Here is a 27,802-nt window from a genome sequence, read left to right as displayed (position 1 = left end):
ACGTGGTGAATAGCACTCCAAGCCACGACAAAATGAAACTTATGGACAACAGAAACCACGAGTTTCAAAAATGTCATGATTAGAGCAGGACATTGATGCCTAACGACAAGTTTAAAACTGAACATGTTGCAGCTGATTGGCTCAAAAATCCATTTCAAATTGGACCAAAGTCTGAATTTTTTTTTATCTATTATCTTTTTGAAAGGCTTGATGGTTTATAGATGTGGTTCAGATTTGGTTGCAAAATTCATTAAATTATTTTTTTTACAACTTTTTTTGTTTAAATTTGAGGACGTGTATAATTTTCATTTTCTGAAGGCTGAAGGTGAAAGCACAAAAGACAGATCAGCAGTTTACTTGGAAAAAAATCAAGAATGCCATATTCTGTCTCTTGTGGTGTAAAACATAAAACTTATAAAACAAAAACAAAAAAAATTCAATTTTCGGGAAAGATTTATTTTACGTAGAACACATGACAATGACAAATTTTCAATATTTTGTCAACTGAAGACAAAAAATCTTCACTTCAACTGAATGCCGGTTATTTGAAACTTGATTTAAACTAAATAATATATATTTTTGTTATTTATCAAGAAAGATGAATAGATAGAATCTGTGCAACATAAGTAAGCTAAGAACTTCATTACACTTCACAAAAACAGAAAAAAAATAAAGGCAAACTATTAATTCATTTGAAACTTTGTTAAAACTTTATTTCTATGCCACTAAATTTTAAAAATGCTGACTTTGCTTGTTATTTACTTTATTAGAATAAAAAATTAATCTGCAAAATCAATACGTTCCAGATATCTGTATCTATTAAACATAATCGAGATGAATAGCACAATAAAGCCAAATTAAATACAAATAAAGGGCATAAAAAACTTAAGAGCCCCCCCCCTCAATCATCTACAGAATATCCTTTGAGTTGAAGGCTAGATTACATTATCTCTGTTTTCTGCCTCCTACATGAGTAAAAGATCACAATCATCCTTCCTCATGGCAGATAAAGAAGTTTAGAAGATTTGTCTATGCAGAGCGTTACATCATATCAAAGTGGTACAGTCAGGAATGCAGCTTAGACTGGTTGGCATTATGTCTTTTCCCATTTTACATTCTCTATAAAATTAGCTAATGGTCCTTGGGTCATCTGTGGAGGAACTTTAACTTTTTGCATATCCTTACCTGATGGATGGAGTCTGAAATAAACTTGTGGTAAAACAAAGCATAAAGTAAACTCGATGGCTGTAGAGTACCCAGGTTATTTGACAAAAAAGAGAAAACAAAGACCAAACCACCATACACCCACCACTTTGCTTTATAGTTTAGATAAAAAAATGTTGTTGTTTGGTTTGTACTTGGAATCTTGTTTGTTTTTGCATGCATTTTTGCATAACTAAGCCATTTGGTCATTTTGTTTATAAAGGAAGCTGTTTTTCTCCCAGCAAACCTCCAAAACAACCATTTCCCCTGTGGACAGCCACAGTGTTCTTTTTTAATACACACATCCGCTGAACTTTGGCTTAGCTTATGTTAACCATAAATGTGCCATGCAAAAAAACGGACAAATTGATTAATTTTTCTATGTGTCTGCTCGCTTTAATACTATATTTTCAAACCACTTTAGTTGAACCTAAAATCTTGAATTGCAAAGATTTAATTTATTTTACACATGACTGTATTTTTTTTTTTTTAGACTTCATCAAACTCTTTATTCGGGTACCGTGAACTAATCATGTAAACTGAAACATGTAATCAAACAAACCAGGTTCTCCTGCAGGGTTTTCGTTGATTTTCCAGTCAGATCTACAGATGAAAATAAGATTTCAATAAATGACCAATTAAATAAATATGTAAAAAAAACTGCATAAGTTCACCAATAACTCATGTTGACTCAGCCCAAACCACGTCTAAGTAATCTTTCTCATCGAAATGTACATAAAAACATTGTCACCCCTTCATAAAAGATGATTCATTCTAAACATTTTCATTCTAAAAGTAGGAATCAATTACATTGCATGTGCTTCAAGTATGTTGTGGACAAAAAAGCAAGATTCACATTATCATTTATACATAATGGATGAGTCAGACCCCCAAACTGTAAAAAAAAAATGTAAGAATAAAGAATAAAAGAGCTTTTATATGGTTTTCTATCTTACATATTCTTTAATCTCTGTTTTCTGCAACCTGGAAGCTAAAAAAACCTGTTATAAGTTTTGGCCCAAAAACACAAAAACCCATGGGGGTTATAAAATAATATTTATATCAATATTTTTGTAGAAATACATGCTACTAGACAGACAATGAAGAAGGCAGCTAGCAGAGCAAGGTCCTCTAAAAATCACAACTCTTGTGCTAAAATCAAGTAATGAGTGGGAGGCATGAGTTGAAAACACACAAACCTGGTTGGGACTCCCAGCACATTTAGCTAAAACAACTTTAACTTTGCCACTGAGAGTCACTCTTTAAAATCTGTTTCGGTCCCTGATTGCAAGCAATTCTGTTTTGAATAATGCCGATATTCTGTCATGTCAACATGAACGAGCTTGCTGCTTTTTCCGATGATGATTTATATCTTCGCCACTCCCCTTCGCCACACAATGAGTCACTGATGCACAGCAGAGAAGTAACAAGAAGAGGCTTTTTGTTGCAGAAGGCTGTTTAGAGAATGTCTGCAGGATCCTCAGTTTCCTCCTGAGAAAGGGAAAGTTTTGAAGACTTGACAGAGGTGCAGAGATAACTGCCTTTATGTCTGCTTTTGTTGTCCACAAGCTGCTTGTCCAAAGTGTGTTCTTTTCTAGTACTTCCTGCTTTTTTTGCGAAGCAGAGTCTGATGATGGATGCTACAGAATGACCTCAACTGTGCATTCATGTGTGGCTCCATGAAACAACGACTCACAGCTGATTTTCCTCGTCTCAGGCCAACAAAAAGTTGAAAATGAAGATCAGAGCACCGATAATCACTCCACAAGATTCAAGCAGGCTCCTAAAAGACAAACATAAAGTTAGTTTTTGTTCATATTTGTGTCAGAGTTTAAAAAAAAGGTGGAGGTCGGGAATGAAAATATGTGTTAAAAAAAAAGAGTTCACAGCTTTTTTTTCCACCAACCTGTGGTCTTTGTTGCCTGTCTGTAGTTGCTAGTCTGTGAGAAACAGAAAAAAAGTAGAATTTATATCCCAGATATTTGTGGAGGGAAAATTAGAACACCTTTTTCCCTCTCTCTTTTTGTTGTAACTGTGAAAACTGTCCACACATCCACCAAGGAAGAGTGAAAGTGAAAACCTGCAAACTGTCTTCATAATTCTGTTAGCAAAAGCAGGTCGAGCATCTAAAAGTCAAATAAACGTAGCTTTACTTTACCTTTGACTATTACATTTTTCTTAAAATACTAATCTGCTGAAAAAATAACTTTTTTTCTTTAACTTGTTCAATTCTGTTGAGGTTACAGTGATATTCAATGTCAGCTGCATCAAAACCTGAGCTATGTCTTAAAGACCATTTGTATGTGTTGTCTACTTGCCTTTTCGTGTGGACTTGGACTGACTGACAGCTACGGCCGTCAGGTCTGATGGTAGACCCACATAAACGCCGCCATAGTTCCTTAGAGGAGTGGAAAGTAGAAAGAGTCAGTTTGGTTGACAGGGTTGGGACTTGGAGTTTTATTCAGATAAAATAAAATAAGATTCTATCCATTTTATATTTCTGAAAATTGTGTTGTGAACGCATTTGGTGGAAGAAAATAGATGAAATTATGTTTGCTTGTTTGTTTGTTTTTTTGCCTGCTCTTCGACAGCAATCCAAAAACGCAAAAATGAAGACTTATTTGCAAAATAGGGAAAAAGTTTGTGTAATAATTACATAATTGTAAAAGTATGCAAAACTAAGTCATTACGGTAATTGTGACTGATACCTAATCTATTCTGTAAAGATTTTTTTGGGCTTAGAGACTACTCCTGCTTAGGTCATCAGTCCATTATGAGGAGATGCAGACAGCATATAATTTTTAGATATAAAGCACAAGAAGAAAATCATTGTCATCACAATTAGAAAACAGCAAATGTCGCCTACAACTGCTTCATCATCCCAGAAAAAACAAGATGGAAACATGTTTCTTGTTGGACATGTTCTAAAAATCTGTGTTTTTAAGGAATCAAGCCAAGTTTACATGAAACACAAAAATACCGCTCCAGTCCAAAGAGATTATGATCAAGTACCTTCTTTTTTCATCTTCTACTGAGGGATCTTCTGTCCTGATTGAGAGAAAAATCACATGTCAGATCAGCTCTTAGGCAACAGAGTCAAACATGCAAAACAATTAAGAGGAGCTGATGCTGGACTGTGGAGGTGTGTTTGCTGAGCTGCAGAGCTGCTAAGGTTCTCTGTGGGGAATACTGATGATTCCCTGGTATCAACAGCTGATAATGAAGCAGACGGAATTGGCCATTTTTATTTCAGCAGTAGTTTGTTAATGTTCAGATTGGAGCCTTCTTCCTTTTAGAAACAAAACAATGTTTTAAACCATGTGAGGGTTTGTTTTGTCTAAATGTTCATTTCCCTCCCCACTCAGTTCAGATTAGGTTCTTATTTAGGATTTAAGATAGATGACACAGTCAAGAATAGCTTTTGGGAGAAAAAAATAAAAATAAATATATAATATATATATATATATATATATATATACATACAAAATCCCTTTTGGAAATCCAAACCATAGTTCCAAAATATTTATTGATCTAAAGGTTCTCCATTCTGGTTACTAATGTCGTGAAAAAACCCTTTTCAAAGGTTTTAACTGTGTTGATTTAGTATTTTGTGCTTCCAAAACAGTTTCACTGGCCCTTTCTTCTGCTCAGACTTAATCCGAGGTGATTACACATAGAAATTTAAACCAATTAAAAAAAAACTTTCAGAACAAAACCTATTCATGACCTAAATCATTTTTAAACAAACAAAAATTAACCACATTTATTAAGTCTATGTGTACTAGTTTGCCCAGTGTGCTCCAGCAAAGTTGCTCTGAAAAGGCTCCAAAGCTTGAATGTGCTTGTGTTCCTGAGTCTGTTTGCTCTGCCTGTACTTTGTCAGCATGTACGCTCTTTGATAACCCCAAAGCAGCCAGCTTAGGGCCCACGAGAGCTGACGCGAGGGAACTGACTCACCGAAGCATTATCAGCTAATCATAGCTTCCTGGGACTATCACCAACCAAGGAACATAAACACAGAGTAAGGCTTTTATTTCTCTGGGTTTTTTTCAAAGAGACGAAATAGTCAATGAGAAATTTAGAATCAGGCAGAGTATTCCTAACTTAAAATGAAAAAAAGAAGATTTTTTTATGAATAGCTCTGGCTTTATTCCTCTTGAGGAGTAGTCTTTCACATGATCAACGTTTCTATCAATAGAGATCACACGAAGGTTACAAAACTGATTACCCAGACATGCTCAGTCTCTTTTCCTGGAAACACTTTAATGCAGCTTCCCTTTACCCTCAAATGCTGACTCTTGACAGTAAAACAACCAGTTCTCTGAAGGACCCTTCGGAGAAAAACTTGTCTTTCTGAGTACATCCCGATTCTAGGTCCAGCATGGAATCACTTATGGACTCAAGGAACAAGGTTTCACATGAAAATAAATCAACCACTTCCTAAGAGTTCTGGGTTATCAAAATCTTAGTTAGATTTAAAAAAAAGATACCACTGCAGCTTCAGTGTGGCAACCCTTCAACTGAACAGTAGGAGGAAAATCAATATTACACAATTAAGATTATTAGAATGTGATGAATGTACTTACACATCTTTGGATGCCTCTGCAGGGCCTGTGAACCAAACAAAGTTAAAATGTCAGTGCATTTGATTCTTAAACACAGAATAAGTTACCACCATAAAAAAATATTGATTTCAGTTAGTGGACCACACAAAAAATAAAAGCCGCACACCAAAAAAATGGTTGCACTTTTTTGCATTGGGACTGGAACAAAAACCTCATTGACTTTAATGCACAGAGTAATGCTAAATTCCACCAGGTTTGGTGGGAGCAATGATCTTGGTACATTTAGAAAAGCATTCATCATGCTGCCATGAGCTATTTATCCCATCAAGGCCGCAGCACAACAAATCCAAGGCTACATTTTGGGTTTAAGTTTTATTCCTCTTTTACATGAACAAAATCTGCTCCCCACATTTTCAAAATTTTCTATGTCACTTTTTTCATTTTATTATTACATTACATTACATTTTTTAAACCAGACTGTGCATTTATTTTTGGCTTAGAGTTGGAATTCTGAACACGGGGACTTCTCAGTCTAATATCCACCTCATTCAATCATTTGACGGGAACAGTTGTGGTTCCACAACATCTGTATGTTCTACAACATCTGGTACCTTCACAATAGCTTTAAATTAGCAGTCAGTCTGTGGTGGCAATAAATGACAAAAAAATTCACAACATTTTAAAAAATACCCAAAAGTTCAGTTTAAGTTATTTTTTTAATTGTCAGCATTTTGAATAAGTAAAATAAACAGATTGCTTCAGCTTGCGAGGCTTTGTCTTTTCATAGTGAGCACGTTAAATTGAAAGACTACTACACACGAAAAATTCCATAGTTAAAAATAACCCAAGGTTGAAAAGGGACTACATTTTTGCTGTAAGTAAGTTAGTAAATCTTTATTGATATTTCACTTTTCATGTTTCAATGTAAAACAAGATAAAACTAGAGATTCTTATTAGTAAAAGAAAAAAGAAAAAGAAAAGGAAGGATGCTTAAAGCAGGTAAAACCCAATAAAAAGTATTCAGGCATTTAAGTAAAACACAAGTAAACACAAATGAAATAAAACTCAGGGAACTCGGGTTTTATCTCAGGGAAAAAAACATAAATTTTCTTCAAAAATGAATAAAACAAAATAATAATTATGGCTCCAAAAAGTAGCACAAAAACATGCCGGTAGAATTAGGTTAAATTGAAAAAATAATCAACATTTTTTGTGCCGTTTTTATTTGACAGAAAATGTTTCTCAGACAAACGACAATTTCATGAAGTGTGCTACAGTTGACAGATATTTTCTAGAAGACTTGCAGTCCGTCTACACAATAGAAAAATCAGTAGAAGGCGTTACTACTGCAGAAAAAAACGCCTCCAGCACATCATGAACCGCTGTGTTTTTTGTTATTTGGTGACAAAAATATCTCCTCTTATTGAACGCTGCTTAAAAACAGACTAACTCTTTAAACAACTGACATGTTGATGGACTATATTGATTTAGACCCAAGAGTCCGTAACCTTTGTGCTATCCTAGACACTTTACCATCGGGAGTTGGGTCATCTAGACCCACTAGACAGTGCGCTGAACCTTTTTTCTTCAATGATTTGTGATCTTCACTGGTGTCCATGGATTACATGAAATCTTTCCACATTTATCCACCTTTGTCATAGTAGGGAGAACATGTCAATGTAAGGGTGGGGTCATCTAAGATAGCACAAGGGTTAGAGCTGATATGTGAGCATGCAGAATTTGAATCTGTACTTAGATGAGCTGACATAATACAGTTTGGCTTAATGCGTAACCCAATGCGTAACTAATATAAGCCTTTTTTTCCTGTATCTGAAGGGTCAGATTGAGACTACCGGTACACATTGCAAATGTCCTAAGATCAATAGAGCGAGGGGTCTTGTTTTCAGAGCCAGTCTTTGTGGTCAACCCAGCGTAGTTTGACTCTGTCGTCAACAGCTGTTTTCTTTGATGAATGACAGGTGCACAGTGCCATGAGGAGGAGAATACATTCAACTCAGGGGGAACATCAAACTTTCTCTTAGCATGTAAAGTTTCATATTGAAAAGAGTGCAGGAATGAAAACCTCTGTCCTTCAGAAACTCTCCTTTTGCCAAACATCATGCAGAAAAGATCCTTGAAAAAAGAAATGCACAAATGATAAAGAATTGGTGGAAAGTTGAACATTGCATAAAGGAGAAAGTTCTCCCCTTTTGATGGAACTGCTTTCCAACTAGCATTTTTTAAATCTGTGTAATGCAACAAAGGAGCCTTTTCAGTGCACTGACAAAAGCTCATTCATATCCAAGGGTGAATGTCTGAATGCACAAATCTTGGGATGAGCAAAGAGCAAAACAATGTAGTAATATTATGGGGCTTGATAAAAACCTGGCTTTAATTTGGAATGTTCTTGTGAAGCTTGAGCTTGTTTGGCTAGATGTTTTTCTCTCCTGAGAAAAATTAAATAAATAGTAATCTTTAAATAAAAGGTAATCTGATTAAACAGTACAGAAAAGAAGTAAATATAGCCCTGTAACCACACAAACACCTTCAACTGTTTGGACTTCACCAGCAGCTCTAACTACGTTATAACTCATTATGAGTTCTTGCATCACGCTGTGCTCTTTAGCGTCACTTAACTTTAAGTCACTTAAAATCTTATACTAAATGCTAAGTGGTAAATTTTACATTTTGTCAGATGGAAATGCTTTACAATTTGCAGGAAGAGATGCTTTAACTGTCTTTTGTGTGTGTGTGTTTTTTTATTACTGAAGATAATGATGCTGAAGACAGTGTCCTTTGAGTGTGACCTGGTGTCAGCTGGCATGAAGTAATGAGAGCAAGCACAAGTCCACATTTGTCAGAGTGACAGGATGTCACTCCTCTTTGCCATTGTGCTGATCACTGACCTCTAAGAAGGAACAACAACATAAAAAATAAATGAGGCACAGAAATAAACCCTCCAGTTGTCCATCATGGCCAAACAAGCCACCTACTACTCATACGTTATGGATGGTTCAACTACAAAAACTAAAAATAGTAAGGATACTATAGATAAAATTGTAGTAATATTCTTATTTTTTGTTTAAACTCATTGAAGAATTTGCCACGCTGGTTAGCGCTCTCGCCTCACAGCAAGAAGGACTTTTAATCCTGGCTGGGACCTTTCTGTGTGGAGTTTGCATGTTCTCCCAGTGCATGGGTGGGTTTACTCAGGCCTCCTCCCACGGTCCAAAAACATGCTTCATAGGCTAATTGGTTACTCGAACGTGTCCCTAGATGTGACTGTGGTCCAGCGACAAACTGGAGACCTGTCCAAGGTATACCCTGCCTTGGCCCAACAGCAGCTGGGACAAGCTCTGGTGACCCCGTGACCCTAAAAGGGATTCAGCGGGTTGAAAAAATGGAAAGATCATTAGGGATTACGAAATTTCTGTCTCCATTCAGGAAAATTGATTTAATTAAACGGTTAATTGAGTTCTGCGAAGGAGAGAAAAAACGAAATTTAAAAAACATTTCAATTTTATTTTTAATACATAAAAATGTTTGACTTTCACTCTGTTTATGCTATGTCAGACAGATAAATAGCCAACATGAATCCAACCTGTATGTATTAGGATTTAAAATTCATAAAGTAACTCAAAGAAACAAGTGTTCCTACATGTCAAAGTAAAAATAAATGAAGATAGTATTTCCAAATAAGTAATAAATGAAATAATTGCAGGAGATGTGCTTTAAAAGCAGAATCCCTGGTTCACATCAAAGGGATCCTATTTGAAACAGTAGCTGTTTGTAGCTCTGCTAACATGCCTGGCGAGTACTGATTAGGTACCTGCAAACACACACACATTTACACAGCCATAAACACACCACACAAGCGTTAATGGGCAGTGGTGGTGAGGTAATCCTGCAGATACTTCAAAGTAATTATTATCTCAAACCTGCGGGTTTTTTCAGTGTAATTTAAAATGTGTACTGTGAGAGCCGAATGCATCGGAGGGTACTTGAAAAAATGTCACAAGAAAGGCCAGGCATTCACAATGTTCCTAGTTTCATACATTCTTCAGGCTTTGTGAACGAAACCTGAAGTCGATTTTGTGTTTCAGCGCCTGCTTTCAGAACATGCTGAGAATCTGTCAAGTGAGGAGACAAGAATTGGTTAAATGTCAGCACAAAAGTTTGCATTTCTGTCCTGAAAAACCGTGGAGACCAGCCTCAAACACTCCGGGGGGAGAGGAAAACACAGAACCTGAAAAAGGATGGTTGGAATCCTTATTAGTGTGAGTCTCATCACTGTCACAAATGTACATTCCTTTGGCTACTTAAGGGAGTCCCTCCATGATCGACCCACCACCCATGCCTTTTCTTTACTTCTTCAACACCATTGTGATCTTCAGAGGTTTCCAATTATTCATGAATGAAATCCAGATAATAAGTTGCACGCGCTCACTTCAACACACTTCTGCCCGTAACCAGACATCCAATGTCTTAACACCTTTTTCCACTGATGCAGATTCCGTGAATGAGCCCTCCTCGCCGCCTCTCACACATTCACCTGTTATTATGCGAAATGAACAAAACCCATATTTACAGAGATTCCTGAAATCCTTACCCCCTCCTGAGGTGTTGGTGGATGAGGAATTGCCACATCCCATTTTGCATCGATGCAGCCGCTGTCCAAGCTGTGTGGAGACGCTTAGCGAGTGGAGGGGTGACGAAGAAAGGAGGGAGACCCACCACACATCAGGAAAGCTGGGGACTTTGAGAAAGCGGCGGGAGAGGAACGAGAAGGAAAGGTCAATGGAATGACTTGACGGGATCCCCTGTGCTTGTATGACGCTCTACCTTGAGTTGGGTCCAGTCTCTACTGTGCAGCGCAAAAAGGAGCTGAAGTCAAAGCCTTGAGAGGAGCTTTTGTACACACACACAATCTGAAGCACAGAGAGAATGACAGAGAGGGGGAAGAGGAAGATGCTTTGCCCTCACATGATTTGCTCTTTTTCTCCACCCTGACATGGTTGCCCGGGAAACCTGGATAAAGGAGGCGGAGGGTGGAGTATGACTAAGCCAATGGGGAGCTTCCTTTTTATATAAAGGCGTAAAAAAACTGACAACATTTAGCGGCATTAATATATCAGGCTGTGCGACAGACTCTATAAAAGAAAAAATAATAATTGTTTTGGGGATAAAACAACTGATCCACGAGACTTGGAGGTTTTAGGGGGGTTGAGCTCTCATAACTCAATGAGAAGCAAGATCAATCTCTAAAGTCACAAAACATGAAACCACAGAGGCCATGCACGGGTCAATTTATTGCCCGCAGTGATCCTCAGTACATCTCTTTCCCTCTCCTTCTCTCATTTCAGTCACACCGTTTTAAGCTCTCACACAACAAGAGCAGTCATATGAGGGGAGTTAATACGGCAGGACACCAAGCCTTCACAGTGTGAGGGCACTTCTTACATTCAGTCGGTCATGATTTTTACAAGTCCAATTAAAATTTTTACTGACAAAAGCTTCTTTTTGAATCAAAAATGACTTGAGAGACTAACCTTTGTTTGCATTATTACTGCTACCCCACTTTTAAAATTAACCAGTTGGAAAGAAAAAAAAACACTTTTTTGAATCAGTTTTTTACTATGCAGACAACAGATGTTTAAAAGCATTGTGGGTTTGTGAAGGCTATGTATATATTTTTCTTCTTCAAAAATTGAACTTAAATTGGATTTCAATTGATTTAGTTGAACTTTCTTGAACCTGGAAAACAAACAGAGTCTTAAGACTATAAGAGCGAAGGTCATGAAGGAATCCACAGCAATTTATTCCGGCTTTAAGGTTTTCAACCTGTTTTTGCAGAACGTCATGCACAGTCTATTACAGGTACTCTGCCTACTGCAGATTTCAATGAAAAAAATCTTTTCTAAAGTTATTCAGAGTCATGCTACAGTTCCAAACTCAAAAGAAGCCTAAGTGTTGTGAAATATGTTTTTTTAAGTATATTTTCATCAAATAAAAGTTCTTCTATGCATACATTTATTAATAATTCTAGTGATTCTAATAGATGTTGTGAAATAATAAAAAGGGCTTAAAAACCTTCAAATTATTTTTTAAGTTTTTTTCTTTTAACTGTTTTACCAAAAAAATGATTCTGTTTCTTACCAACTTAAAAACTACAAATGAAAATCTTCTAAAATACTTTACTGTACACAACACAAGTCATATAAACGAAACACCACATATTCACATTCAGTATTTTTACATCCACCGTTTAGAATGAGAATAAAAGTAAGAATAAATTTAGGTGTAGTAAAGACTATGACTAATAATATTTCATTATTATTCAAAATTACAAAGAAAAGATCTGTGTTAGACTGCAGAAAAAAGTACATCTATATCCAAATAAAAAAAGAATGAAACAAACAAACAAATAAATATGAGAGTAGAAACAATGTTTTACCATTACTCTCAGAATAGAATCTAAAATGCTTCTGCATCTAAATCAATAGTTTCACGTGTTTTAGCCTTCCAGTCAGGGTGCATTCTGAACACTTTCCACTTTGCTTAAAAATATGTTCCACAGAAAGAGGCCTAAGGACAAACGCGGGTCTTGATGAACAGATTATATCTCTCTGTTGACCCGGAAAAGCCTTTCCATCCACCCAGACAAGAATAAGAGGGAGGAGGTACGTTTTCAGATCAAAGTCAGTTGAATTATCCTCTTTAGCCTCACTTTTATACACTGCAATTTAAAATTGGAAGGCTTAAAGTAAATTAATAATGATGATAATAAAAATAAGAATTGTTATTATTATTATTAAAACGCAACAACAACAAATTAAAAGATAGCTTAGTTCAATTTTATTTTGATTTCTTAAATCCTCATAGCTTCACTCACATTTATTTATTTTTGCAAGAATGTCCTACAAAAACTGTTGAGTTAAAAATTATAATTTATAAATTATAATTTAAAAGTTATTGGCTTTTAATGATAACCGTGGAAATACAAGCTGGGAGGACTCTTATTTGACTAAATAAATTATAAAGGTCTTTGATGGAAGGATGGATGGATAAAGAAAAAACCCAATACGAAACAGAAATACTTTTTTGACCACAAGAGGGCAATGTTTACAATAACAAATTATTAAGAAACATATATTTTTTTAATGAATTTCGTAATATTAAAGTAATTGCATATCTGCAACAATAATCTATATCTAAATATATGGTCTTTATTGTTTTTATTTTTTGAGCCCACAAACTGCGCCCGCCTCTTTCTGTCGCAGAGGCTTCTGGGAAAACGAGTCCGAGCATTTGGTAATTCCAGCTCTCGCTCCCTATTTCTCCACAGCTAACAAGATGCCGGCCGTTCATCATAAACTGCTTTTGGAGGAGGCCTTGCATGATAGTCCTCAGGTAGGCCTGCCGGCGTTGTTTCTTTTCCCCAAAAAGGCGCCGCAGAACAAGCAGCGAACGCATCACGAACGCTATAGGTTAGCTTCCAGGAGAGTAGCCCGCAAATGAAGGAGGCTGTTTTCCAATGACAGCTCTCGTCTTGGTTGATACAATTTTGGAATGTAATCATCTTCCTGCGGGGGATCCGCCTGGTCTCTTGGGGGAGAGGAAAGCGTTGCCCCCGGGAATGCCATGAAACCCAAATCCCCCATGATTCTTTGCATTTGTTTATTTACCGCGTGAACCCAACGCAGCAGCTTTGTCGTCAATCAAAGACTAACTTTACATGTTTGCTGCCATATGCTGACCATCAGACACAGCCTCATCTGCAGCAATTTATTGCATTATTTTTAAATAAACATCCCGTAGAGCCGAACTGGGCCCGGTTCTGATAGTAAGAGGGGTTTCTGCAATGGGACTCCCCTGGAATTATTCCACAACCTCCCAACAGGGAAAATCAGTGACTGGTTTTTAGAAATGAAGTAGTTATGACTGTACTATTATTATTATTTTTTCTGGTCTTTGTCATACAATAAAAGAACAACACAGTGTCCTTTTTCTCTAGAATATAAACACAAACTGACATCTTTGTGCTGCAGAATATAGAGACTGCTTTTACTCTGGAATCAAATTACAGCAGAGTAATGATCTGATGATGTTTGCAGATTTTTAGGAGTAGGTCAGGTATGTTGGAGGAGAAACAGGCTAAACCTGCAGCAGGACAGGGATTCCTGGGGAAAGTGATTGAGAAACACTGCCATAACCACATGAGTGCTTAAGCCGTGTGCTATCCTATGACCCCACCCTTACATTGACGTGTTCTCTCTACCGTGACAAAGGTGGAAAGATTTCATGTAATCCATGGACACCAGTGAAGATCACAAATCATTGAAGAAAAAAAGTTCAGAGCACTGTATTGTGGGTCTAGATGACCCAACTCCCAATGTTAAAGTGCCTAGGATAGCACAAGTGTTAAGCCAACTCACGTGAAGTGTAAACAGGTGCAGTCCTAAGGGTGTGTTCCTCCCTGCTCCGTCTGCACTTCCTTGTTACTTCTGATTGACAGAGTTTGCATGAATGGCTTTCTTTAATCGCTTTTTAAATCAATAAGTCAATATCTCCAAATCTGCCCCCCCCCCGATGTATCTTGCTTCTGTTAGAAATGCTGAAATTCCCTTTACTTTGTTTTTTTGTTTTGTTTTTTCGTGCAGACTCGCTCCTTGCTGAGTGTGTTCGAGGAAGATGCGGGGATGCTAACAGAATACACCAACCAGCTGCTGCAGTCCATGCAGCGGGTATTTGGAGCGCAGGTACAGAGCCAGACTCTCCCACTCTGCTCTCCTTAGTCAGCAAGAAGGAAAGTGGACGCAGTTTCCCCTCCCTAGTACTTCAAACAACGAGTCCAATGAAAATTCTAGTCTGTTTTGTTGTTGAACATCAGTAAATGCTGCACCCACTTGTTAATGTTCTGCTGCAGTTTGCTTTTGACCTGTCATACCAAACTGTTGAACTGTGCAGCTGACTTTTGCTTTTCATTTTCAAAGAAAAAAAAAAGCTTTCCAACCACACAATGCATTTGCACCTCGCCTCCAATTCCTTGTAGAAAGGCCAGAGAAGCTAGGAATGGATTTCTTACATTCTCATAGGTTTGTGTCTCCCAATCTCTTCTGGTTTTTATTTTTTCCTCAGAGCGAGATGGGATTGGCCACAGAGCAGCTCTCGCAGCGCCTTCTGGAATATGAGAAGAAAGCAAGTAGAAGTTTCTCTGTTTTTTAATCAAATTATGCCAGAAATAAGGATAACTACAAGGATTCTGCTTCCATGGTGATGAGTGAACATTAAACATTGCTAGAAGCTTCTTTGTTTCATATTTAATCGAATTTTTACGTGTGATTTTCTTGTCTGTTATCTCGCCTTTCAGATTCTGTAAAGTCTCTCTGCACGCAAAAGTTGTTGATGAAATTGCATTTCTTTCTTCTCAAATAATACACATCAACATTTTCAATCACACAGATTGGTTTTCACATGTATTTTCAATTTGTAAAGGAATATCAATAATACTTGGTTGCTTTTGACGTTCTCCCACATGTAATTCTACCATTTTTTTATTATTAGAATTAAATATATTGAGATTAATGTGTAATTTATCAGCTATATTGTTCTCAGCATTATTTTTTTTAAATATTTAGCTTGATGTTTTGTCCCCTTTGCTTTGCTTTTCAGAATTTTGCCCTTGGAAAAGGGGATGAAGAGGTCATCTCTACGCTGCAGAACTTTGCAAAAAGTGTTGGAGAGGTGAGTCCTCTCATATATGTATGAAGATAAACTGATAAACTCCACTCCACTCCAATAAAAATCATGTTTTTGGTGTTTTTAACATGTTCTAGTAGAATTTTTCTAGTAGCAGGACACATATAGAGAAAATTAATTAAAAACTTGTAGGTGTGTCGCACAAATTACAATAGCCAATGACAAGCTGTAAGCTAGTGGGAGAGCTGGTAAACAGATGGATGATGGGAAGCCCAATGTTTACCCTATTTTTGTGTGCCTGCAGGAGAATGTAGAATGTTGCCTCCCCCTGCAATAATCTTTTGGACTTTAGCATTCAGAATTCAGATTAAACTGAATTCCGACATGTTAAGGGCGGGGCTGTGTCTTGTTGATAAGCAGCACGAATACCAAAAGGATTTGCAAGGTTCTTGTGCAATAAGTAATTTATTTCTTTGCAATAGTATAAAAAGTCCCCATCTTAGTAAAAAAAAACAAAATAAAAAACACAAAAACAAATTTGTTTTTTTTGGCAGAGGTTTGTCATCCTCTCCTTTTGCATCATCTGATGTGTTTTGTGTGTCTCAGCTGAACTCCCTCCACTCCGAGCTGGCCAACCAGATGGCTGACAGCATGGTTTTTCCTTTGATCCAGTTCCGGGAGAAAGACCTCACAGGTAACGGGCTCATTGAATAAAAAAAAACAACAAGAGTGCATTTTTTCAAGGGCTTTAATGATTCCAACCAGCTATAATATGCACATTTTGCAGAGATAAGCACCTTAAAAGAAATATTTGGCATTGCCACTGATGGTAAGTAAATCCCGGAACAAAATTAGAAATAAACTGCAAACAAATCACTTATTTATTCAAACTTCTTTGCTCACAGAGCATGAAGCTGCAATGGTCAAGTACAGTCGGCTGCCCAAGAAGAAGGAGAATGAGAAGGTGAAATAACAGGAGATATCCTTGACTTGGATGTTTTATTATGATTCATAAAAAGCAGTAAAAACAGAAAGCCTTGTAAGTGCAGTACTGGTTGTTTTTCCATTGGGTATGTGTTCCCAGCATTTGTAGATTAAATGAAGTAATCCACTGCTGCCTTTGTGAGCTATCTAACATGTCAGGAAGTCTCTTGAAGAAAAACTTGATTTGTTTCTAATTTGCATGCAGGAGGCGTGTTTGCATACGTGATATTGTGCTCACTGAAAGGGCAAATGTCTAATTCTCCTCTGCTGTGTTGGTAGCTGAAGGCTGACCTGGTGAAGGAGGTGGCCTACACCCGAAGGAAGCAGCACCAGGCCTCTCTGCAGTACTACTGTGCCCTCAACGCCTTGCAGTATCGCAAGAGAGTAGCCATGCTTGAACCGATGCTAGGCTACACTCAGGCACAGGTAACCTTTCCATATTCCAAGTTCCCCAAACCCGGGGAAGGTCTGCGGTAGAGGATGACACCGGAGTGGATTTTCCCTCCTGTCCCGTCCCACTCCCACAGAGAGTAAACCTGTCCTGTCCTGCTCCCACACCAAATAACGCTGTACTGTCCCGCTCCTGCTAATCTGACTTCCACTCCCGTTTAAAATGATCCCGCTCCTTTATATTTTGGTCTATTTTTGGTCATTATGTAAAACATTAAATTTGTAATTTCATTCATTCATCTTCTAAGCCAGTGGTCCCCAACCACCGGGCTGCGGACCGGTACCGGGCCGTGGGACACTTGGCACCGGGCCGCGGGAAATTTTGGCACCGGGACGCACAGAAAGAAAAAACAATTTCCATTTTATTGTTTTTTTTTGAAAAAAATGTTTTATTTTGAAAAGTGACCGGATTCTCTCTGTTACATCCGTCACACTTAACGCACGTCAAAGTCGCGACACCAAACAAACTTATTTTAAGGGACGTTTAAACATTACCATAGCATCCAGAGTGTGTCGCATTGGGTTGGGGTAGAAATGATGTTGCTCATGTGATGTTCTGGTGTTGGTGTGACGTTACGAGGACACCGCTAATAAAGTTGCACATGATTACACAGTGGATTTACGTTCATTATTATTATTCTGATTATTATTACTAAAGAGAAAATACCACCCCCGGTCCACGGTAAACGTGTCCCTCCCCCCCTACCACCACCTGTCCGCGGTAAACGTGTCTTGCGTTGTACCGGTCCGCGGTGACAAAAAGGTTGGGGACCACTGTTCTAAGCTGTTTTATCCCTTTCGGGGTCAGGGGGCTGCTGGAGCCTATCCCCGCCACTTGTGGGCAAAGACAGGGGGACACTCTGGACAGTTCGCCAGTCTGTGGCAGGGACACAATCACACACCCATGTACACTCACATTTACACATAGGGGGAATTTAGAGTGACCAATGAACCATGTTTATTGAACAGTGGGAGGATCAATGTTTATTACAAGCTGCATGTGACGTTGCATCACCATCGCACTAAACACTCATACATTTCTTTTTTACATCCAACAGCTCTCGGAACTTAACAGAAGAGTCTTTCGTCCTGACTCTTTGCTGGATGTCATTTTTTTTTTCACTCATTGAATGTGGCGTGGGTTGCAATTCTCTCCATCACTGACATCAATATGTGATCGCTGCACTTCAGATTTAAAACTGTGACTAGGAACACTAGTCTGGGTAATGTAGTTATATTTTCAATTGAGTTACATTGCAGGCATATTATCAGAAGACAACTAAATGTTTTGCATCTTGTTTTGTCGGCAATCCCATTGGTTGTAGTAATGGGAATTCTGGCTTTTCTAAAAGAGATCCGGTTCTTTTGGATCGGCTCACTAACAGCTCTGTAGGTTGTTTTTTGCTTTGTTTAATTTATTTTCAACAAATATTTAAAAGTATGCATAAAAATGAATAACTTATGTAAAACACATGTTTTTGTTCAAATACGTAATAAATGCTGTTATTTATTCCTTCCTGATAAAATGTACAAAATAAAGGATAAAAACAAAACCAGCTTTTTACAATTCAACTTTAACTATATACATATACACAAAACACTGCAACCACAACACAAAATACAAGTTAAAATGTGCAAAACCAGGAAAAAAATGACTTTTATTCACAACAAAGGTTGACATTTATAAACACAGCTTTGAAGAAGGTTCTCTCAGTTCTCAGGTGTCTGTACAGGAGCTGGTTCTAGATTCAAATGTTCCCTGCAGACTCCACACTCTTCCTTTGTACTATCAATAAAAGAGAAATGCTTCCTTGATTTAGCTTCTTTTCCTGCTGTCGCTCCTTTTCTTTATGTTTTTGTGTTACTGCACATGGCGCTCTCTCTCTTGATCATACTTGGTTCATGTTTACCTCCGTTTAACTGAAACACTAAATATGTTTGCCCGCCTAAATATGACTTTTTTTTAACTAACTGTCATTTTGTTTGTCTCACAGATCAGTTTTTTCAAGAAAGGCATTGAGCTGGTTTCAAAGAAGATGGACACTTTTCTCTCCTCTGTGTCCAACATGATGCAAAAGTAACTGTTTTTAGTTTTTGGCTTAATGGCTTAACATAGCTTTAGTAGCCACTGGAGCTTTAATTTGATCTTTTTTTTAAAATGAAAACGTTGTTTAGTTCTGTGTCTTCCTGTCTTTCTAGTATCCAGACCCAGCTGGACTCTGAGGCAGAAGCCATGCGCATGTCTCAGAAAGAACTTCTATCTGCAGACGACGCCATCTATATGCCAGATAAGGACTCTGAGCCTGTTAACCGCACACTCATCCAGAAGGCCGGCTACCTCAACATTAGGAAGTAAGATGAATCTTAAATTTGGGGATGTGTTCTGCCAAAGAGCAGCAGACAAAAAGTCCACTGGCTTATTTATTTTTTTAAAATCAGGTCAGGATGTTAATCCACAACAGTTTAAACGCCTTAAAGTAAAACATTGCACAGATTTTCTTTTTCCTATTAAAGTATGCATGAACTCTGAGACAGCATTGGATCTCATCTGTCAGAGAAGAAGAGGCAGGTTGGGTACCCGGATGACAGGCTGCTCTGTCGAGTTATTGTGAAGCAGATGTATGAGAAGGATAACTTCACCAGGGCTTAAAGGGGATGAAACTGCAGTTTATAGCTCGTGTTGGGATTTATTAAAATGTCAGAGGTGTCAAAGTCTGTCACTTTCTCACACACGCCTGAAATCGTTGATGAATACCTGACGGCAGATAAGAGGCTTCCACAGAGCACCGGCGTGCAGGGAGGCGGCTGCATCCTCAAATCCAAAGAGCTCGAGCAACCTCTGATGGTTTCTCTGTATTAGAGTTGAGTCAGGCGATGCACGATCCATGCGTGTTCAAGCTCAGCTAATAAAAAGCTTTCAGGGATCCTTCTGAGCAGAGAACACGTCAAGAAGAACTGAGTGACATCTGCATAGCTTCTTTATATTGCAAAACAGAGAAAAACTGCCAAAGTAAATGATTATATTTAAGTAAAGGTCTAGTAAATAAAAAAAGGTTTATTCTCATTGAAATATTTCAATACATTAATGTTTTATAGTTAAAGACATGTATTAGAGGTGTAGATTCACCCATTTCTTTGTTTTGATAGATGGCATTCAACCTCTAGACTTCAATTTATTTCTTTTAATAACTTAATATTTCACGAAGAATTACGTGAAATATTCCAATTCATTCATTTGTACCTATCCATAGGTTTATTTTTTTAAAGTAATTTCTTGAACCTTTTTCCACCAAAACATTGCTTTTTTACAGTAAACATTGTTATCTTCATTATTATACATTCAAGTCTTTGGTAGGTTTAATTTACTAGTTCTGATGAGTGTTTTTCATAACTAAACAATAAAAACGTTTAAAAAATTGATTAAATTAATTTGAAAGTACAATCTATTTTTTAAGAGTTCATTCTGTATTTTGGCAGAGATCATCTGTCAGTGATGTTTAGAGGGCAGAAATAAAGAAAACGTGTGTTTCCTCAAGGCGGGCCGTGATCACAGCTACCATCAATCAGACTCTGTCTTCCACTTGTGTCACTGCAGGAAATGTTGAAAAGAAAAATGTGTCGGCTTAAGTCGGAGTAAAAATCTGAACAGCTGCACAAAGCCATTGATCAAAATAGTAATAAAGTAAAGCTCCAGTTTTTGCTGCTCTGCAGTTTTGTGTGATAAAAGTCTACAGCGAATGGAAGAATGTGAAATGCCGAGTTTTCATGCATAATAGATACAGCCAGGATCATCGATTTTTACTTTGTCATAAAAAAAAACTAAGGTTTGTAAGTTATAGAATCCTAAATATAATGCAAATGTGCATTTGCTTCTCTTGTAACATGACTAAACTGTGTTTCTCCATCTTTCCCAGTAAAACAGGCCTGGTGACGACAGCCTGGGATCGGCTGTTCTTTTTCACACAGGGAGGGAATCTCATGTGTCAGCCTCGGGGCGCGGTGGCGGGGGGCATGGTGCTGGACCTGGACAACAGCTCCGTCATGGCTGTGGAGTGCGAGGACAGGCGCTACTGTTTTCAGATCACTTCCCCTTCAGGAAAGACGTACGCAGAAAGAACCGTTCTCTGTGTTTCAGCGCTAACAATTCCTAACGTTCATGAATGACGCCGACGCTTTGAACTTTTTTGCAGCTCCATGATTTTACAAGCTGAGAGCCAAAAGGAATATGAAGAGGTCAGTGTTAATATTAGTGTATATTATGTTCAGTGATTTAAATATTAATGACTTTGAAATTCAATTTGACATTTTTGTTATGAAATATCGAAAGAAAGATGTACAAGATGTCAGGGACCAGTCAATTTCAAATGGCCCACTAGATTATATTAGACAAATTCTTCTAGAAACGGGTGTAATTTAAGGATGAAGTGATCTGTATTTTGGATTTTTCTTTCAGTGGATTTGTACAGTTAACAACATTTCCAGGCAGATTTATCTCACAGACAACCCAGAGGTAAAGTTTTTATGCTCTCCCGTTATTGAAAATTATGGGTGAAAATACAAATCTAAACAGTTCAGAATGATAATGTTCTTTAAAGTCAACATTAGGGCTGCAATACCTCAGTATCTTCATGTTTTTTTCTGATTATCCATAACAGGGAATTTGTGGACAGCTGCAGCCAAATTGCCCTCTAAATCTCAGCTATTTTCAATGTACATACATGAAATTAAAGTTTACAATAAAATCAATGCTTGTTAGCAAAATAATTGATCTAAAAGGTAATCAGGTGCCCTATCACACAACGAAGAAATGTTTGTCCTAGATCTGATTTGCTGAAAATAGCTGGGTTCTTCAACACATCTGAAATCTTTCTGTTGGTGCAGCAGACAGCAGGAAAACCATGCTTTTTATTTGCACAACTTCAAAATGTTTAAGTTTTTAGAAAAGAATTTAAAAAAAGTTCAAATTATGATTGTTTTTTGTTTTCCTTATAAAACTGTGTTACATTTGTGTAACTTTATTTCCCTCTAGGCTGTGGCCATTCGATTGAACCAAACAGCCATCCAGGCCGTCACTCCAATCACCAGCTTTGAAAAGAGGCAAGAAGGCTCCCCCAACCCTGACAGGTCAGGCCTGGTCCCATCACACGTGATGCACAATGATGCTTTTTTGTTATCATGTGAAAGTTTTGATAGAGATAAAAAACAAAAAATGAAATCCACATTCAAGGTTTCATCTTTACACCATCTTCTTGTTGTTCAACATTTGTGTAATACTGACTAGATTAACAAACCTTGAGTCCCTCATTGGACTTCAATGGACAAAAGCAACAGTGAATGATTGAAAACATTATAAAATCTCCATAAGAAATGATGTTTGTTTCTTTTTCTAAGGTCTGTATCAAGGTCTGTATCAAGGCCTGCACCATTATGATCCTCTCATTCAGTGAAACTGAAGTATAATTAAACCAAAGAGGAAAAGACGGCCTTCAAATTCAAATGAAATTAATTGTAACTCTTTTTTTCATATACTCTCTCTTTTCATTCAGTTGCAAACTAGTTTCAAGTTCATTTTAAACTAATTTGTGTTCTAAATGTTGTTTTTACAGAGCAAAGCCAGGTGGTATCCCCCCTGCTGGCAGCGATTCTCAGAAATCCGGGGCTGGTCCAGAGCCGGAGGACCTGATCGCCCCTGGAACCCCAATTCAGTTTGATATCATGCTGCCAGCATCTGAGTTCCAGGACCAGAACAGAGGCGGTGGGAGGTGAGGCAGGAACAGAGTGTGTGTGTGTGTGTGTGTGCGACTGGATTTGTTTGGAGCAGACAAGAACAATGGCTAAAGAGGCCAATTTCCTAAATGCTCATTCAATTCATTTTTCTTTCCAGGAAACAGATTTTTTTTCTTGTTAGTTGAACCCAAGGATTAAGTTGTTTATTCTGTTTGATTCCCTCACATGTGGGCAGACGTACAAACCCGTTTGGAGAAACAGATGATGACTCCAAAGCAGCGAGTGATGGTAAGCATTTCCACTCTAGTGGTCAGTTCTGGTTCAAACCCACACAGAGTTCAAACTCTTCTGAGGTAATTCAGCTAAAACTTAGACATAGTAAAACTGATTTGATATTTTTTAAGGTCAGGTAAGTCAAGGCCTTCTGCTTATTATTGTTTATGCTAAATAAAAGAACTAAAGCACCCATTTATTTTACAAACTGTTTTGATTGTGAAAAGGATAGGAGTCTCATTGGATAACGTAGACGAGGAAGAACATTTATTTTTAGAACTGAAATTTTACCCAGCCAGGATACAGGAAGACTGCTCCGGGTTCAAGATCGAAGTTGATTTGATTAAAAAGTGGATTGAAGTTAGCTGTGAACATGGGATGGAAGTCAGGCGTGATGAATATTCCTAAACATACAAATCCTGTAGAAGCCCACTTCAAAGGGAAAGGGCAAAGAAACTTAGACATTTCAAACTTTATATCATAGTTTCTAATTTTGAAAAATTGATCTTGTATCCAGAGAAATAATGTTTTCTATTATTTTTTTGTTGATTTTGCCAGGTTTGTCAAAAATGATGAAATATCATCAGCATATGCAGTGAGGTCAATAAGTATTTGATCACCCTGTGATTTTCTCCCACTTAGAAAACATGGAGGGGTCTAAAATTTTCATCATAGGTGCATTTCCACAGTGAGAGACAGAAACTGAAGAAACATTCAGAAATCACGTAGTACGATTTTTATATATATATATATATATATATATATATATATATATATATATATATATATATATATATATATATATATATATATATATATATATATATTTGAAATCTTTCCACCTTTTTCATGGTATGGTGAACACGTCAATGTAAGGGTGGGATCATCTACTATAGCACAAGGGATATATATATATATATATATATATATATATATATATATATATATATATATATATATATATATATATATATATATATATATATATATATATATATATATATATAAAAAACACATATATATATATATATAAAAAACACATATGGATGGATAGATAGATTTTTTTAAAGGGCATGTATGGTTTGAGTCCTGATTGACCATAGACCTGGTCCGTCTCCTCTGTGCCATGTCTCCAGCTTTCCAAATCTACATAAATCTTAAATCGCGATCAGATCTTCGTTTTTACTCTATATTAGACTTATTTTTCAATGACAGTTGAGAGTTTAAACAAGAAACAAAACTGTAAACATATTCATGTCTGTTGAAGTGCATAAGGTGTGTAGTAGTGAGGGCTATTACTGCCTTAAAACATCCGTAATACTACTTCTCACCCATTTCAGGTTATCCATAGAAAGTAACACTAATTGAATGCTTTGCTGTGTTTAGCTAGAGGACTTAGATCCGAATCTTTTTGAAAAGTCCCTTATGCAGTCAGGTCGAATCCTGAGCCGTCTTTTCCTGCAGCACCTTTCAGCCTTTTTTTTTTTTTTTTGCACTTGTTGGTTTGTTGTGGGTTTGTGGCTTGATGCATGACTCCATTTCAGGAGGGCTTTAGTTCAGCTATTGGAGACAGCTCCACATTTACCTTTAGTACAGTTAGACTGAGGATGAACCCAATTTAGAACCCCTTTACCGTGTGTCATGTAGATGTTTGGTCTTTCTGAACATCTGCCTTCCCTTTGTTTTAGTTGTCCTCAAACTATCCACATGAGCTTGTGTTTAGATTATTTGCATGACCCTTGAAATTGTCCGATCATTTGCTGGAGCTTTCAGCAGAGTTTGCAGGATCTCCTTTTCTTCTTGGCAGACTCCCTTCTGCAGCAGGTTTTCGCTGTTCGTTTTCTGGGTTCCATGGCCGTTCGCTGTGGCAACAACCGGGAGGTGATCTACGAGGCCATGAGGCAGGTGCTGGCTGCCCGAGCCATCCACAACATCTTCAGGACCACAGAGTCCCATCTCATGATCACGAGCAGCAGCCTGAGGTAGAAATTCCTCATTTTTTTGTGCATGTATGTTACTTTATTATTATAGGAATAATTCACATGTGTTTTCTTATGTACTATGCATGTGAACTATAGGCTTACCTACTTTACCTACTGTGATTTACCAAAACAATCAAATAATAGTTCTTTATTTATGAATCTAATCACAAAATAACATTTTTGTGTTTTTTTTTTGGTTGTTTTTTGCTTTTTTTCCAGTTTCTTAATCATGTAGTTAGTTTTTTCATTGCATTTAAAAAGCTGTATATTAATTTTTTATTTAGCTCTCTTTTAAAATGGGTTTATAACTTAAATAATTAGACTTTTTTTTATTCTTTACAGACTGATTGACCCACAGACTCAGGTCACAAGAATAAGTGTAAGTAGAAAAAGATGAAGTTGCTAAGCATATTTCATGGATTTATAATAATAATCCTGCATTTATAATACAAATAACATCTGGATGTTTTGTTTTTTCCACCAACAGTTTCAACTAGAGGAAGTGTGTCAGTTTGCAGCTCACCAAGAAAATGGGAGGCTGATGGGATTTGTGGTTGAAGGAATAGACTGGAGTGATGGGAACGGCGAAGGAGAGCCGTCGTTTAGTGCTTTCGTCTTTGAGAGCAACACAGAAGGGGAAAAGGTGAGTCCACCCATCAGACGGGCTCGTGGTTTGAAGGAGACTGGAAAGGTTGGTTGCTGCTGAAAGCACAGAGTCAGTTAGGTGTTTCTGTTGTTGTTCACAGATTTGTTACACGATAAACCTGGCAAAAGACATCACAGAAGCCAAGAAGGTAACAACATAAACAGGAAAAGGCAAACTGTTGAATTAAACAGAAAAATAAAAAATATATATGTATTTAATTTCATAGAAATGTTTTATATTTTGTTAAAACTAATAATGCTGTAGAAATACTTTTAGTGGCAACTAAGAAACTCCAACATGAACACACTCAGAGTGTAGAGTTAGAACTCGTCCACCAGAGGGAGTGCTAAACCTCCCTTTGCTAAATAGACAACACAACAGGAGGCATTAAGAATTATTAAAAAGGTTTAAAAAAAAGTTTAAATTAGAATAATACTTTCTTTTTTTTTATTGTTGTTGTCTTTCAAGGACCCAGAGGCCCTAGCCGAACTAATGAAGAACATGCCTTTAACCAATGACGGAAAGTTCCTGCTCCTAGAACCCGAGACGGGCGACACCGACGATGGAGCGGGTCCTGAAGATTTGGAGTCTGAGGCTTAGGTCCTCTATGACTCCCAAATCAAGGGGGAGCATAGAGATGGCTTTGCTCTGTAAGGCTCGCTGTGGTTAAAGGTCTCAGACTCTGGTACTTGAACACCACACCTAGATTGTAGTTCACTTCCAGTGATCCTCTGCAACTCGATCTCCTTTCCTTTTGCTCTACTAAAAGCTGAGGTCGTTGACAGGAGTGTTTGTTTCTATAATGCGGACTTTTAGAGTTTCCATTCTCTTTTTGAACATTCTAGATACTAGTTGTGTTTTTTTGTGCGTTTACTCAACCATCGAACGGAAAGTTATCATCATTCCCTTTGGGTTTACATAGTTTGAAGTTTTCTCATAAATACGTTGTAATTGTTTAAAACTTATATTTAAGGTGTTTATGAATCTACTTTAGAGTTGATTTCTTGATTGTTTGCACTTTTAAAGGTTCATACTTTTTAACAATTCGTGGTTACAAAATGCACTAATACATTCGTCTGAAAAACCTACAATTTAAAAATAAAAAAAGCTAAACGGTTTGTCTGCAGAGTAGTGAGACGGCATATCTTCCAGCACTGACCTGAAGTGTGCACTCGTACCACAAAGTGACTGCAATCCTGACCATTTTAAGCATTCCCCCTTAACTCGCTTAATGCTTGACATTATTCTCCACTACCTTTTCAAAAGCAAGTCATGATTTGTATGCTGGATCCCAACACCTACTCTGTGCTCCTTTCCTCAGACGCTTGTGTAAATATGATCTGTCAGAATGTCTACGGAGTTTAATCAGTCACTCTGCTCGGACTCTCGCAGCGTATGATTAAATAAAGCCATTTTCTCCGGTTCCCTCTGCAGAAGATTAAAGCCTCGACTCTGAGCACTGAGCCGTAGTGCTAAAAGAAATCAGCTGAAATGCTTCAGTAATGCATGCAGACAGACCCCAGTCAGGTACTCCAGTCTGAGGAAGAGCATGCTTCACATACTTATGAATGCTAATCAAAGTGGAAGAACTAATGGCATCATCTTCTGTCCCTCTGCATTTGGTTTGCAGTTCTGGCTTGTTTAAACCCATTTCAACACCAAGAACTAACAGTCTTAAGAATGAAAATGGATACAAGCCTTTGAAAAATCTGCCTCACTTTTAAAAAATCCCCAGAAAGAGTCAAGGTGTGGCCTTTTAAAGACCCACTCTGATCATCTTTTCATCCATTTTCAAAGTCTTCACAGTGGTGTCTTTTAGCTATCATGATGCCGATTTTAGCCTAAATCAGGAAACCTGTGCCATTTTCAAGGACATCCTTAGAAAGTCACCTCTGAGTAGTTCATAGTAAGCCTGCTCCCACTTTCCGTCATCCATCTGCTAACATTACCGGTGCAACAATACTGGTGAACAATCTTGGAGCTATCCAGCCGTACAGTTTTGAACCAGGTGTCAGCCCAGACGAGGAAAACAAAGACGTGCATGGATCTACTCGTCTACAAGTGGATCAGAATGGAGCGGAACAGGGAGCTGGTGACCTGCCCAGTATATTTCAGACGTCACAAATAAGCTCTTTTTTTGTCTGCTCCTGATTCATAACAATTGGAATAAATAAATACTCAGAAACGAATTTTAAGGCTTACATTTCTTTATACATGTCCTCCATCAGGAGGAAAATGCCACAAGAACATGTTAAAAACACAATTTTCATCAG

At 37.5% G+C, this 27,802-nt stretch overlaps 2 protein-coding genes across 2 annotated transcripts; one reads left to right on the top strand and one right to left on the bottom strand.

Annotated features, from left to right (window-relative positions):
* Window positions 1-440: 440 nt before the first annotated feature.
* Window positions 441-10,855, bottom strand: c6h12orf75 (chromosome 6 C12orf75 homolog). Its single transcript, XM_004069507.4, has 7 exons — window positions 10,611-10,855; window positions 10,378-10,524; window positions 5,790-5,814; window positions 4,216-4,251; window positions 3,522-3,601; window positions 3,110-3,143; window positions 441-2,986 (listed from the first exon to the last, which is right to left on the bottom strand). The coding sequence occupies exons 2-6, from the start codon at window positions 10,418-10,420 to the stop codon at window positions 3,139-3,141; spliced, it is 189 nt and encodes a 62-aa protein (XP_004069555.1). The 5' UTR covers window positions 10,421-10,524; window positions 10,611-10,855; the 3' UTR covers window positions 441-2,986; window positions 3,110-3,138.
* A 2,183-nt stretch (window positions 10,856-13,038) lies between these two features.
* Window positions 13,039-27,718, top strand: appl2 (adaptor protein, phosphotyrosine interacting with PH domain and leucine zipper 2). The gene is made up of 21 exons (XM_004069504.4): window positions 13,039-13,178; window positions 14,429-14,527; window positions 14,907-14,966; window positions 15,441-15,512; window positions 16,074-16,161; window positions 16,255-16,296; window positions 16,373-16,431; window positions 16,731-16,877; window positions 18,896-18,978; window positions 19,101-19,253; window positions 20,816-21,004; window positions 21,092-21,134; window positions 21,355-21,411; window positions 21,931-22,025; window positions 22,508-22,663; window positions 22,864-22,916; window positions 24,709-24,883; window positions 25,226-25,262; window positions 25,371-25,526; window positions 25,630-25,677; window positions 25,998-27,718. Exons 1-21 carry the CDS (start codon window positions 13,122-13,124, stop codon window positions 26,127-26,129), a joined length of 2,001 nt encoding a protein of 666 aa, XP_004069552.1. The 5' UTR covers window positions 13,039-13,121; the 3' UTR covers window positions 26,130-27,718.
* The last annotated feature ends 84 nt before the right edge of the window (window positions 27,719-27,802 follow it).

The sequence above is a fragment of the Oryzias latipes genome, chromosome 6 (assembly GCF_002234675.1).
Source record: "Oryzias latipes chromosome 6, ASM223467v1".
In the NCBI taxonomy this organism is placed as follows: Eukaryota; Metazoa; Chordata; class Actinopteri; order Beloniformes; family Adrianichthyidae; genus Oryzias; species Oryzias latipes.
Note: the sequence above shows the minus strand (reverse complement) of the source record. Positions and strands in the feature narration are given on the sequence as shown.

Excerpts from the sequence above, each read along its gene's own strand:
- c6h12orf75 (XM_004069507.4), bottom strand. The coding sequence starts at position 10,420 with ATGGGATGTGGCAATTCCTCATCCACCAACACCTCAGGAGGGG. Across the intron at positions 5,815-10,377 it reads CACCAACACCTCAGGAGGGG|GCCCTGCAGAGGCATCCAAA; the intron begins GTAAGGATTTCA and ends TTTGGTTCACAG. Across the intron at positions 4,252-5,789 it reads GCAGAGGCATCCAAAGATGT|GACAGAAGATCCCTCAGTAG; the intron begins GTAAGTACATTC and ends TCTCTCAATCAG.
- appl2 (XM_004069504.4), top strand. The coding sequence starts at position 13,122 with ATGCCGGCCGTTCATCATAAACTGCTTTTGGAGGAGGCCTTGCATGAT. Across the intron at positions 14,528-14,906 it reads AGCGGGTATTTGGAGCGCAG|AGCGAGATGGGATTGGCCAC; the intron begins GTACAGAGCCAG and ends TTTTTTCCTCAG. Across the intron at positions 21,135-21,354 it reads GCCAAAAGGAATATGAAGAG|TGGATTTGTACAGTTAACAA; the intron begins GTCAGTGTTAAT and ends TTTTTCTTTCAG.